Source organism: Monodon monoceros, unplaced genomic scaffold (genome assembly GCF_005190385.1).
Source record: "Monodon monoceros isolate NGI ecotype Baffin Bay Population unplaced genomic scaffold, NGI_Narwhal_1 Super_Scaffold_10, whole genome shotgun sequence".
Lineage (NCBI taxonomy): Eukaryota > Metazoa > Chordata > Mammalia > Artiodactyla > Monodontidae > Monodon > Monodon monoceros.
This window is the reverse complement of record NW_021703766.1, coordinates 41,107,030-41,121,264: the sequence shown is the minus strand read 5'-3', so window position 1 is coordinate 41,121,264 and position 14,235 is coordinate 41,107,030. Positions and strand designations below refer to the sequence as shown.

The window sequence follows — 14,235 nt, the reverse complement described above, 5'->3', positions numbered from 1 at the left end:
GCCACGTGGAGCTTGCTTTTCGAGGTGGTCATTTCCGAGTCCCAAAGTACTCTCCCTCCCTGTCCCGTACGGGCCTCCCCAGGTACACCGTCCTTGGCACCTCCACCTGCCTGTCGTCTGCTCACCCTTGAGAGCCCAGGAAGCACAATCTGAAAACCATCTGCTACTTCCTCTGAGGCTTCTTTCAGATCTGACACTTGGTGACTAGAATATCATGCAATCACAGGCAGGATGGGAGTGAATCCCCCATGCTGATGCGGTGCCCAGGCGTGGGACGGGGTGTGTGTGTGTGTGTGTGTGTGTGTGTGTGTGTGTGTGTGTGCGCGCGTGCATCTTGGACATCCTTCCCCCAGGCGGCTAGAGCTCCTGATGTGAGCTCTGTCACCAGCAGTGACATTGACTCATCTGCCTACCAAGAGGCTGGGGGGTGGGGATGGTGCTTGCTGGACCCACCAGCCCTGCTCAGCGCAGCCGTGACCAGGAGCCCTTTGTGAGGCGGGCAAGGGCTACCCAGCCTCCTCCGTCCTGCGTCTTTGTCTTCTCACTGGCCGATTTTTCAGGGACGATGAGTAAGCTTGAATGTTTCTCATCACAGTGAGTAATACTGTTACTGGCTTCTTTAAAATGTTAACTTTTAAACTTTTCTTTAAAAGAGGCTCTGTGGGGGCCTGGGAGGCAGCTAATTTCATGTCCCAAAGCATGGGTGGGCTGGCTGGCTGCCCGGTGTGGGTGGGCTCTCATTGGTAGTAGAGGGAGGTTTGTCCTCAGCTGCTTGCCCCAGGCGGCCAGGGTCACGAGCTCGAAGGAGGAGCAGAGGTTGGCTGGGGGAGGTGGAGGGATGCAGGTGGGGTTCAGCAGTCACTCTGGCCCAGTGTCCTTTGCCCTCCAAGCCTGTGTTGGGCAGACCGGCTCGGTGCCAGGTGCCGGCTGGGGCAGGGATGGGCCCGGGGCTTCTTGGCCTGAGCTCAGAAGGCAGCCTGGACCCAGCTGCGGCCAAACCCTGACCCTGGCGTTTCCTGTGCTTCTTTTTGAGGATCCACTCCAAGGAGCACTTCAAGGAGAAGTACGCCGTGGACGACGTCCAGTACACAGACGAGGTCAGTAGTGGCCGACTCCTCCCATTGCAACAGCCTGGCTGGACATCGCGGGACAGCACGGTCTAGCCACCAGCCCCCTCAGCAGTGCCCTTGTTTGGAGAGAGCAGGCAAGAAACATGCATCTCAGACCTCCCTGGGAGGCCCCTGCTTTGCTGGGGCAGTGCCCGACTTGGTCGCCGGTGTCTTATACCTTGGATGTGGCCGCTGAGCTGCTCGGAGGAAGGATGTCTCTGTGAAGGTCTGATCAGGCTTGGCTGGGCCTTTGCGTGTTGGGAGGCCCTTCCCACAGGCCCTCACCAGCTGTAGGTGCCGCTGTCAGAAGAGCCCCAGACAGCGAGAGGCCTGTGGGATGGGGTGGGCTTGGAGGACCCCTGGCTTTAATCCTCTTGCCAGCATGGTTGCCCAGTGGCATGTGGCCTGGGTGGGTATGTGACTGTCCTCCTGGGGCTATGAATCTGTCCCCCAATCCAGGCAGTCAAAAGGGGCTGCCCCTGGGCTTCCCTGGTGGCGCAGTGGTTGAGGGTCCGCCTGCCGATGCAGGGGACACGGGTTTGTGCCCCGGTCCGGGAAGATCCCACATGCCGTGGAGCGGCTGGGCCCGTGAGCCATGGCCGCTGAGCCTGCGCGTCCCGAGCCTGTGCTCCGCAACGGGAGAGGCCACAACAGTGAGAGGCCCGCATACCGCAAAAAAAAAAAAAGGGGCTGCCCCTGACTTCCACTGCTGTTAGGGCCAGGCCGTGGCAAAAGTGAGAGCACAGCCATGTGCCCCCCTCGTCTCCTTGGGGGACCAAGTCCCTCCGATACTGCACCACTGCCAGGCGCACAGGAGGCCTCTGCTTGTCCCTGGGTGCTGTCACAACCCCCATCCTCTGTGCAGATCGGTGCTGGGTAGAACAGCAACACCCCGAGGTGAGTGCCCGCTGCCCGAGGTGCAGCGCTGGCCTGGCAGGATCGGCTGCACGGAGCCCCTCCGTGCCACATTTCCCCAGACAGAGGTCGTCATACACTAAGAGCTGGGCTGGCATTGAGTGAAAAGGCAGGAGGAGTTACTGACTGGAGGAGGGAGAGGAGGTGGGAATTGGTAGAGCTGAAAGATCAGCAATAGGAGATGCAGGGCAAGCTGCAGTTTCACTCACGCCTGATGTTGATGGAATGTACTTACGCATCTTTGAAAGTTTGCAACTGGAAGGTTTATATGTAGGGGACTTACTGTACCTTGTATTTTTGAAGCGCTAGAGAGAGAGGGATGCCCATCCTTAGTTGTGATTTTGTCCTGACCCTCTCCTTTGGCGGGTGTATCCCTCCTACCTTTGTAAACTCTATCTTAACATTATTGCTCTTTGGGACCTTGACCTTCTGGGTCTCCTCGGTGTGAAACCTGGAGGGGGCAGCCTGGGATGGGCCCTGAGGCCCAGCGCATCGAGTCAGAGCGTCTCTCTGCCGCAGCCTCCCAGCCACAGTCTGGTGTTTTTGCTTTTATGACCGGGGTGGGCGGGGAGGGGGGCGGTGGCCGTGAACTCAGCTCCATTTACACAGTGATTTCTGGGGAGAAGGAGAGCCGGCCTCCAAATGAGGTAAAACAGAGGACGTCTTGAGTGTCAGGCCAGGAAAGCCTGTCATGATAGTGTAGAATTACAGCCCAACAGACCAGCTCATCTGAGTCTGTATTTATGAAGCAGAATCTTAAGTGAAGGCTTCAGTGGAGGTGAGAGCACGGTGCTTTCTGCAGGGCCACGCCGTTATCACTGTCATCGTTAATCGGCCTTGTTGTGACGATTACTGCTATGGATCTTATTGGAAACGAGGGCTCCTGTGGACGGTGGGACAGGTGCTTCACTCCAGGATGGCACCTGCGGGTTCCAGCAACCTCGGCAGCTCACACGGATCCCCTCCTCCCTCTGCCCTGTCTTGTGGTGGGCCACAGTCTCACCCCGTTAAGAGGAATCCAAGGCTCCAAGCAGTGAAGGGCCTCATGCACGGCCGCATGGCCATGGAGTACCAGGGTTGGGATTTGACCCCACCAACTTTGGACCCCGGGGGCTCGCCCTCCACCTCCGCCTTTGCCCTGTCAGAAGTGAGCAGATGCTGCAGGACACGCCTCCAGAGGTGACCAGGCCCCCAAGTGCCTTTGATTTTCTGTGGCTTGAAATGGAGCCCGACTCAAGTACAGACACCTGGGCTGGGAGGCACTCGAGGGTGCCTGGGGCTACCCTATCATGGAAAGCGACAGGAAGCCCTTTATGTTGGGGAAGGGTTCCCTGGACCAGTTCTGTGGTGCTCAGCTTGATCTAACAACCTTGGGCAGCCTTGGCTACAAATCACAGACGAGAAGCAGCTGACACTTGTCTCCTGTGAAAGAGGGCAAGAAGCCCCCACCCCAGGCCGCGGCCCGTCACTCGATACCACATGTACAGTACAGGTGTCTGATGTAGCAAACCTGGCTATCTAGTTTCCCTCCTCCTGTAGGTGATCCTGAGTTTATTGAGAAGGTAGAGTGAATGGTGGCTCCCCTGAGAGGGGGGAGCTCAGGAGAACCTTGAGAGGGGCTACTAGGCATTGCCATCAAGGTGCAGTGCAGTGGCTGGTATTCATGGGGACGGGAGTTGGCCAGGCGGAGGGCACGTTTTGAGCTCTCCTTTATGGCACCAGGCAGATGTTGCCAGGGTCACTGGCTCGCATGTAAGAGACCTTGGTGGCAGCACAGTGATGGATGCTGCCTGCCTCTCTGCCTCGGTGGGTAGAGGCGTCAGGGAGTGGTGGGGTCTGCGGCGGGCCCTCTGAATGCTGTGTGGGACTGCTCGCCCCAGGTTACTAGATGCACCAGTTGTTCATGAGTAGCTGCAAATCCATGTTGTTCGTGGTCTTTCCCAACATTTAAATTTGAGAAACGAATTGAATTTTTAAATTTTTATTTAGCTATTTATTTTGGCCGCACCATGTGGCTTGTGGGATCCTAGTTCCCCAACTAGGGATCGAACCCGGACCCTTGGCAGTGAGAGTGTGGAGTCCCAAACACTGGACTGCCAAGGAATTACCCCCAAATTGAACATTTTAAATGCATTGCCGGCCACCGGCGTTCAGCCCTGTTTCAGACTGCCGTGAAAAAGGTTCAGTTTTAAAAGCTTTGCTTTTTGCACAGTGAAGCCCAGCTCCCGGAGCAGTGCAGCCTTTCTTGACAGCACTGGTCAAAGATTGTCCAGCCCCTTTTTCTGGATCGTCACCCTTGAAGAGTGGCCAGCAGGCCTGGTGGGAGCTTTGGGCACGAGGGTGCGTGAGGCCTCCACGGGAGGCCTCTGACTGTCCACAGGGGAGGATCCTGGTCCATAGGGCTCTGGAGAGTTCTGCGTGAGTTCTGCGTGTGCCGTCCACTGCGACCTGCTGGAGAGGCCAGGCTGCCTGGGAAACTGGTGCTGCGGCTTGAAGCAAGGCAAGGCGTTTAACAGCGCTGGTTCATGAGAGCTGGTGGGTCCCCAGTGACCACTGGTCCACGGAAATGAGGCCCCGTGTGGACAGAGCCATGTCGTCCTGTGTGTGGAGCTGTAGTTCCCACCTGTGACGCATAGCTGCCTCACGTCCGTCGCCTTAATTTCGGAGGCAGGGAATCAGGGTGTGCTGACGAGAGGGTAGCACTGACTGGTCTCCACGGGGAAGGGCGGGTGCAGCGGCCTGGCTGGGGGAGGTTTTGCAGCCGCAGAGGTAACCACGGCCCACTCAAGTGTTCACGATCAATAAAAGATGCTGCCCTGCCAGGACTAGCAGACGCCCAGCCTGCTGCGTCAGGCCTCATCCATCCATGTGCACATCGGGTGGCATTGAGAGGGCTGCTTTCTCCTCCGTTATCCCCAAGCAGCACGTCCTGAGTCACAGCCGAGAGAAAAACCAGCAGCCCACACGTTTGTTATCCTGCTCCCCTCTCCCAAGGACAATAGCACATACAGTCCCCGAGTGCCTACTCATGCTCTGGTCGTGCTGCCGCAGTTGACAGACCGCTCTGTGCTAATGAATATAGACCCTTCAGTCGCCGTAACAACACACCCAGGGCCAAGTGCGGCTCTGGTTCCTTCTAATGAGCCGCCCCCTCCTCCTCGCAGAGGGCCTAGGGCGTGCTAGCGACTCACCACGCCCTTGTGTGTGCAGCTCAGAGGCTGGGCTTCAGTCATTCTCAGAGCAGTTACTGAGCAAACGAGGAGGGTCCAGGGAGATGGAGCGTTGGGCTTGCGGGTGGGAGGGTGAGTCATCTGGCCGTGAGCATCAAAACCTTGACAAAATACGGGGCTTGTCACCCAGCAGTTTCACTGGGTCAGTTTTTTTTTTTTTTAAGGAAGTCATTTTTTTTTTAAGGAAGTAAAGACTTTATATCAGGATGCCCATCAGGGCATACTTTGTAAAGTTAATCATCAGAAATAATGTAAGTGCCCAGTAGAGAAATGAATAAACTAACTATGCCAGATCTGTTAAGAGAATATGGCACAGCCACCACTGTGCTCTCTCTTAACTATGGGCAGATTAACCCATAAGCCTTCTCACTGGTGAAATCTGGACATTTGCAGCACCAGCTTCCTGGGTGGTTACATGACATGAGTCTGCAGTGAGTGGCACAGGCTGTGTAATCGGGTGTTCCCTGGACGTTGACCATCCCCCGCGGTAGTGACTGGTAACAATGGCGTGTTTGAAGACTATTTAATGACAGGAAATAAGCGAAGCATGTAACTTCATATGATCCAAATGTCGTTACAGATCTCTGTTTTTATGTGCAGAGATAAAAAGTCTCAGGGGATGGTTTTGTAGGTGTATTTTATCTTTTTATAGTTTTCGGTATCTTCCAGGTTTTCTCTGGGAGCCTCTCAGTATTAAAAAGCATATATATATATATATATATATATATATATATATATAATGTCAGAACTTATCAAAACGTGCACTTCAAATAATGTGCAGTGTAGAGTATGTCGGTGATGGCTCAGTAAAGCTGTTGAAACAACAAACAACAAATCCTCACTGTCGCCCTGTGTCAGGGTGTGAGAGTTCAGGGTGGGAGCGTGGGGAGGGGGCTCAGTACAGCAGGAGCTGCAGTGGCCAAGATGCAGAGCAGACTGAGGGGTAGGGCCAGGAGAGGAAGAAGGTGGTCCCACCGGGGTGGCCCGCCCCCTTGGGGTGAGGATGTCATGGCTGAGGCAGTGTGACCGGCCCGGGGGGCAGTAGAGGAGGGAGTGGACCAAACCACCGGGGGACCAGAGACCTCAGTCCTGGCTCAAATTGAGGAAGCGGCTACGATGGGGAGAAGGCGTCCCAGGCAGAGGTGAGCCCAGGCAGAGGCATGGGGAGATGAGCTTGCATGGCAAGCTCGTTCAGGGGGCCGGGTGGGAAGCAGCCAGCGTGCAGGGCCCTGAGTGGGCCGTGGAGGGATGGAAAGCGAGGATGTGGGCTTTGGGGTGGCAAGTCCATGTGGTCAGGGGGATGAAGGGGGCAGGGAGGAGGGTGTCTACCCTGGGCACCAGTGCCGAAGAGATTGCCTCAGTGGGTCTTTCATGAGGGACCAGGCAGATGAACAGAGGTGCTAGCCTTGGAGGGTGAGTGGGTCTGGCTCTTAGGAGCTGGGATCTGTGTGGGGCTCGGAGCCAGGGCAGCACGTGGGGAAGCCGGGTTTAGGTTTGAGTCCCTCTCTGTTACCTGATAGCTGTGTGGCTTTCAGAAATCCCTTATTCTCTGTAAACTTCTGCTTTAAGGATGAGCTGTCAGTATTTAATAACGCTGGTACGTCCTCGCCATCAGGCTTCACGTGGTGGCACTAAAGTGGATTTTTCTTTCTGACCTTTCAGATCGCCAGCGTCCTGACATCACGGAGCCCCTCCGTCCTCCTCACTTTGGTAAGTGGCCGGTGTTCAGGGACCAGGCAGCGTTTGAGTACGGGGAGGGGCTTTAGGGAGCCGCTTGCCCCTGCAGAGGTCAGGGCCGTGGGGAGGATCGAAAACAAGGGTCATTGCTGATAAATAGTGACAGCTCAGTCTGAATTGCTAAACGTGTCCAGGACCACGTCCTCCATTCTCCAGTCGACCTGGGCTGTGTCCTGTCCCGAGGCCACTGTGGACAAGACGCCACGCATACTCCGAGGGTTAAAACCTGACTAGAGGATGTATTTGTGTCAGGTTGAGCTCTTGGGGTTTGTGGACGTAGAATATCAATTTGCTTCCACACTGTCTCTCCTCCGTTGTTGATAGAGAACGTATCAAAACGTGCACTTCAAATAATGTGCAGTGTAGAGTGTGTCGGTGAACACACCCTTTGCATCTGCCCCTGAGGCTGCTGGGCTGTGTGGCATCAGATTTTGGACTCGGGGCACTAAATGACGGAGGGCCTGCTGCAGCGTGGGGCAGGCAGGGGTGCATGGTGCGCCCTCGCAGGGCGGGGAGGGGGTGCTGAGGCTGTGAAATGGCTCCAAGAAGAAGTCTGCTTTCTTATACTTCAACCTTGGGGAGCTTCACATATGAAGAGTATGCAGCCCTTCTACCCTCCCAAAGTGACCCTTCTCTCCTTTGTTAATTGATTTTTACTGAAATAGTTTTTCTCAGTTATTTTTGTTAGCACTACACGTGATCTCTTTTTTCCACCCTGCTGTTTTGATGGCTGAGAAGAAACGTTATGATTGTGGTCACGGAGGGTTCAGTGTGTTTTATTTGGGGGGGATACAGTTAGACATCGACCTGTAGGTCTTGAGGAAGAATTAAAAGGCGATTTAAAAGGCCTGGCCTCTCTGGTGATGGCACGTTTTCCTCTGAATCTTTTGTTTTGTCTCCGCTCCTGTCTAAGTTCCAGTTGGAGGCTCCTTACAATTAGGGAAAGGAGAGGAATGTAACACAGAGTCTCGGTGTCACGGAGAAAGGCCCCTCCTGCCTGAGTCGGGTCACACCCGCGTCTCTGGAAGGGCCGGATTTGACAGTGCTTTTCAGGACACTGTCTATGGGGAGCGTGTGTGCACACACGTGCACAGGGAGACCAGCCAGCCTTGGGGCAGCGGGGGGATTTGTGGTTGGAGGTGGTCCCGGTCCGAGGTCTTCTCTCCCAGCCTCCACCTGTGCCCAGGCAGCCTGAGCTGGGGTCAGCAAGGTGCTTGGACGGAGGAGGCCTTGCTTTCTCTCCTTTTCAAGCTGCAGCAGAGAAAGGAGGGCTGCCCTTGTGCTGGGGCCCGGCCTGGAGTTACCTGAAAGGCGGGAAGGGATGGGGTTGGCTGGGCTGAGGCGGGTGCTCGCCGTCGTCGCCCCGTGTGGCGGGTCTGCGCCCTCACGTTCCCTCTCGCTCTCTCCCCAGCGCGGCGTCAACACCGACAGCGGCAGCACCTGCAGGGAGGCCTCCTTCGAGGGCATCAGCAAGTGAGTCCTGGGGCCCTGGGAACCATCTCCTTTCATCCTCCGTCAGCTCACACCTGCACCAGCAGGCTGGCCCAGTCTACACACTAGACACAAAACACACAAACAGGAGGATGCTAAAAAGGGGTTAGATTGGGTGATTCGAGGACATGCTTAGAAAAATAATTTGCCTAAATTCACTCCAACCTTGACTTTAAGGATCGATGCCACTTCCCTGTCAAGCTCTACTGTGAAAGCACAGGCCCGCCACGTGCTTAGGGAAGCCTTGGCAACCGTGCACACACATGGGGCGGCTGTTTTCCTTCCAGGGACCTGCTCTGAGCTCCGTGGTCTTCGTTTTTATCAGCCCCCCTCCCCTCACTCCTAGCCCCTGACCTCCCCCAGCCTGGCTCATAGCTTCCCCTTGTCCCCTGCTGCCCCAGTCCCAGATGGCTGCCCCCTTACTTGCCCTCGCTCCCCAGCGTAGCCCCAGGCCGAGCCCCCCAGCTCTGTTCCCCCTTCTAGGCCTCCCCAGGCAGGAGGGCAGGTGTTGGGCACAGGGAGCCAGCACCTCTCCCGCCTTGCCACCCTCATGCCCTGGCCCCTGGAGAGTGCCGCCTGCCAGCCATGCCTGTGTCCCCGGGCTGGCCGCTGCCTGGCCCTGCGGGGAGCGGTCTGTAGGACCCGAGGCTGCAGCAGATGAACCCTTGAGGGGAGGCACCTGCTCCTTGGGGCTGCTGAGTGTGGACAGCTCGCCTGGTCTCCTGTTTCTCCGGCCCCAGCCCCTCCCCGCCCCCAACCTGTACTCTGCGCCACGGCATCCCCTGTCCTTTGGTGGACCGAGGAAGTGCCTTGTAGTTATGTATGAGCCTGAGCCACGGGAATTTGTGCGTACGTGTGATGTGTGATGTGATTAGGAGAGATTATGAGCTCATAAATATGTGTCACTTCCCCCAGTGATAAGAGTGGTGGGGCATCAGGTTTGCTTCTTTTCGTCGCACGCATCTCCGCATCCTCTTGGGAGCTCCCCAGAGCGGCCTCGCCTCCCACACCAGCAGTGATTAGCCCAGCTTGTTGAGATGCTGGCCGTGGAGCCGCTGTCTTTCTCCAGGCCCTTGAGGGGAGTGGTACGGGGCACAGCTTCCTGCTGCCTGTCCTGATCCGAGCCTCCCCTCGTCCCCCAGCACTGCCCGGTGCGGGGCGGCTCCTGTGCCCTGCTCACCTGCCTGCACTCTGGTCCCGTGGGCTGGCCTGTTCAGTCTCAACTTGGGTCTCACTGCCTTGTGGGGAAGCCCTGAGCTAGAAGGAGGGAGCCCTGGTTGCTGCCACACCGACCGGTTCTGTGACCTTAGCAGAACTTGCCTCTGAGCCTCAGCTCTCCCACGGGAAGCCTGGTGCTGCTCGGGCTTGCTGTGGGATAAAATGAGATCCCGCTTGTCCGGAACCTGGCGTGGAGCTGGTGCTTAATAAACAGTTGCCCACGAGCAAGCCCCCATCACGCCCCAGTGCCCCTCGAGCGTCAGTTTCCCCAGCTGTGTAGTGGGCCAGCAGACTTCAGGATGTCCAGTGACAAGATTCCTGGACGTCAGTGAGCTGTGGGGTCCTTCTTGCCCCACTTCCCAGCCGAGGTCTCTGCTGCAGAGAATGCCTTCGCAAGCTCCCGGGGCCCAGGTTTTCTGGGGGAGCGGTGGGGGACTCCAGGGGCATCGTCACTCTCTGTGAGCGGTGGAAGTTGAGGCCTTGTCCCCACTCCCCTGGGAGGAGGGCCCCTGTGAACTGACCTCTCCCTCCACTGAGCAGACCCCAGCCTCTGTGCCCTGCTGCTCCCTGAGTCCCCGTGGCCCCTGCCAAGAGCCCAGAGGAGGCTGTGCTTGGCCAACACCCCACCCCACCTTGGGAGTGTTTTTGGAGAGCCTTAACTTTGCACACTCTCCCAGGCTGGCCCTCTCCAACCCATGGTCCAGTCCAGACGGGGGCTGGCTGTGAGCTGCTCCCCAGGCCCCTCACTGCTGGGCTGAGCGCCTGCCCCCATGCTGGGGGGATTCGTTTCCACACCCATGTGGCAGGCTGAGTTTTCTGACTTGGCTGAAGTATCGCAGGTGAGAGCCCTCCCTGCCTTGGGGTCCCCCGGCCCCCCTGTGGTACTGCCTCCCCTCCTGTCCCGTCACACCTTGCTCTGGGCCTTACATCCCACTGTGGCACCCTTTGTGTAGCTCTGCCCTTAGGGGTTGCTCCATTTGGGTACCGCCCCCCCATCACCACCCTGCGGCGCACTGTGGCCACTGACCTCGGGCCCCCTGCCAGCGCCTTCCCTTTAGAAAGTCGTGTCTGTATTCCTGGGGTCTGGGTGCAGCTCAGCCCCCTGTCTCCCAGCCACCCCAGCTCTGCCACCTTTCGGACCCTGCGCCAGGCTGGAGAGGCCCTTGTCCTCCAGAGCCGCTGCGGCTCAGTGACCGCATTCACCTGCCAGCCGTGAGCACCTCCAGCTGTTTGCAGGGATAATAATAGCCTGTTTCCTATGCAAGATGAATCTTGCTGTCGTCCTACTTTCTAATACTCACGCAACTGCTTCTATCCTCGGTCACTTCTCACTGCCCTAATGAAGTGCCTTATTCCTGGAATTTTTGTTTTTGACCCTTTTGAACTTCTCTGCAACACCTCCCATCTTGGATCCTTCACTGACCTGGTCTGGCAGAAGTTCAGGTTTTGGCCTCTCGGTTTGTCCTGATGGGCCACCCCAGGCCACCTTTATCCCTTGGCCTGGGGGCAGGAGGGAGCTTGTGATGGAACAGTGGCCTCACCTGTCCACCCAGCTGTGACCTCTCCAGACGTGGCTCCTCAGAGTCGGCTGCCTTGGGCCTGTCACCTCGGTGGGACTGTGGGTTTGGTCCTGGGAGCCCTCAGACCTCCCTTGGCCTTCCCAGATCAGGGCCAGGCCGCCTGCTGCCCACGGCAGGGGGTGTGCCAGGTGTCACAGTGGTGGGGTCGCAGGGGACTGGGAGCAGGGAGGCAGAGGCGGGGTGGGGCGGTAGACATGCACTGGGATCTCCCCATGGCCAGGGGCCCCTGGGCTCACCAAGGGGTGTGGCCTCGTCCTCCCTGGGGAGCCAGGGTGTGATTATGCTGGGGTGAAGGGAGCAGGTGGGGACAGTCTGTAGGCCTCGTGCTGAGTTTGACTCCAGCCCCGGCCACAGCTCCCTGTACGGCGGGATTGGCGCCCGGACGGCTCCCAGGGAAGGGGTGGAAGGAGCAGGCCCTGTAGTGGGCTCCGGCCAGAGGACAGGGTCAGGTGCTCGTCGCCAGGTGCTGGTGAGGGCGGGGCCGGGGCTGGTCTGTGGAGAGGGTAGCTCCACAGGAAAGACACCTTCTTCCTGGGGGTGGCACATACCACAGCTGCCTGGAGCAGCTGGGTCCTGCAGCCTGGGAGCAGAGGCAGACATGATTCGTCTTCGTTAGCATCAGAGGAGAGGTAGACTTGAGAGCAGGTTTTCCTCAGACAGACAGACGGACAGACCCTGGCTATGAAGGGAAAGAGATTATCTGTGGGGGGCCAGGTGGCCTATGGGCCGCCTTCTTGGCCTGAGACAGTTCCGTCCAAGGCAGGCAGACTGCCCAAGAGCCCTGGGTGGGGGCAGCGAGTAGAGAGCGCTCTGTTTCACGCCGTTGTCTGACGGAGAAATATGGTCGCTGTTTTACATTAGCTGGTTATTCAGGATAAGCACGTTTCTTATCTTGTGGCATTTACTTAAATTGCCTTGCATATTTGACGATGATTGGTTACAAATTAATTCCATTTAAATAAGCAGTTAAGTATGAAATTGCTGAATTTGGGGGTTATTAATGCAGGAATATTAATGTTCAGGGATGTGAATTTTCAAACCCAAGAAGTAGAGGGACATTATTAAAACTCGACAGTTACAATAAAATGCCAGTCTGTGGTGTGGGGACCAGTGGCTTTCTGGTTACTGTTAACTTATGTATCAAGTTAACAGTTTGGATTGAGGTTCTGATTATGGCTCATGGAATCTCCGAGTCTCCTGAAGAGACGAGAACCCGCCCCAGCCCCCAGTGTGGGTGGAGTGGGGGCCTTCTGGGACCTGTTCTCCATCTTCCAGTTAGAAACTGCAGGGAGGAGCCCGGGGGCTGGAGCAGGGCTGGCTGGGCTCACACTACTCACTGTCTATCACCCAGCCCACAGCTAGAGCCCACCAGGGAGGCACCCTCAGCTTCCAGGACATTCCCCACCTTCATGGGCTCTGGTGGGCTTTGTTGTTGTTTTTACACAATTATTGCACGCTCGGTATAGAAAGCTCTAACTAGCACAGAGGCAAAAGCAAGGAATGTTCAAATTTCATTACCTGAGTTAAACCACTGACATTGCCATGAATGTCTTTTGGACTCTTATGTGTGTGTCTGAGGGTGTTTCTCTGTCTGAATGTTTTTGTGTCTGAGTGTGCATTTGTGTGAGTCTGTGTGTTTCTGTTTGTGTGTATATTTGGGTGTTAGTCCATGTTTATGCCTTTGTGTGTGTGTGTGCATGTATTTGCCTGTGTCCACGAATATACATCTGTGTGTGTCTGCCTGCGCCTCTTTTCTAAGCGTATGCCTGTCTCTGTGTGTGTCTGTGTGTTTGCATCTTTGTCTTTGTGCCTGGTCACCTTGCTGTTTGTGTGTGTGTGTGCATGTGTGTATACGTACGTATGTTTTGTAACGTGAGATTCTACTGGCGTGTTTGGCTTTTGAGGAGATAGGCCATCGCTTTTCCTAGCGTCAAAGTGATATTTGGCAGAATGGGAGACGGTCTGTATTGCCGTCTTTATTTATGTCATCTCCTGCTCTGTTCTTCACCTTGAGCCAGGTTGGCTCTCTGTGATCTCTTTGATATTTCACAAGTAGGGCTTGATTCTACAACACTTTGGTAGACTTTGAATTTAGTAGTCTTATTTTTATAGTTAGGGATCCCGAAAGCTTTGAAGATCTGGAATCCTTTCAGCCTGCTAATACCTCCTTCCCTCTCCTCGTCCTTGTCCCTCCTTCAGCCAGAAGTGGGGGTACCAGCTGCACAACGATAGCATTAGATAGGTGTTTTCAAACACCCATCAGTGAGGCCATGGAGGATTCCTGGTGGGTCACAATCCTGTATGCCCTGTGTGATATCCTGGCTTGAGATAGAGCAGGGCTCAGAATCCTGAGGATTGAAGGCTTCCCAAGGCTTCTCTGCTGAGGCCCATACGTTGTGCTGGGCCACATTGCGCTTACCTAGCTGTCTCACTGATAGCTTGAGCTCTGAGTCACGCATGACAGAAGTGTCAGGGATGTGCCCCAACCTGATCCTTTTGTCTCCTGGGTTCCCTTTTCAGTTATGTTCATCTTATCAAAGAACTTTTGGCTTTGTAGATTTGTCTCTATTGTATGTTTGCTTTTTATTTCATTGATCTTTTGCTTTAAAAATTTTCTAATCTCTTTAGGTTTTATTTGTTCTTTCTCTAGTTCATTGAGAAAGAAGAAAGATATTTCTGGGATGGAAGTTTATTTTTATTTATTTATTTATTTGGCTGCGTTGGGTCTTCGTTGCTGCACATGGGCTTTCTCTACTTGCGCCAAGCGGGGGCCCGCTCTTCCTTGTGGTGCATGGGCTTCTCATTGCAGTGACTTCTCTTGTTGCGGAACACGGGCTCTAGGTGCATGGGCTTCAGTAGTTGCAGCATGCAGCCTCAGTAGTTGCGTCATGCAGGCTTCGGTAGTTGCGGCACGTGGGCCCAGTAGCTCTGTGGCATGTGGGCTCTTCCTGGACC

At 55.8% G+C, this 14,235-nt stretch overlaps 1 protein-coding gene across 1 annotated transcript in view; it reads left to right on the top strand.

Annotated features, from left to right (window-relative positions):
• The window catches only part of PEPD (peptidase D), a 114,342-nt gene that overhangs the window by 17,374 nt on the left and 82,733 nt on the right, over window positions 1–14,235 (top strand). Inside the window, exons 4-6 of the mRNA XM_029243443.1 lie at window positions 1,034–1,097; window positions 6,917–6,964; window positions 8,403–8,464. Of these exons, the coding sequence (XP_029099276.1) occupies window positions 1,034–1,097; window positions 6,917–6,964; window positions 8,403–8,464 (174 nt within the window). The remainder of the gene's footprint in view (window positions 1–1,033; window positions 1,098–6,916; window positions 6,965–8,402; window positions 8,465–14,235) is intronic.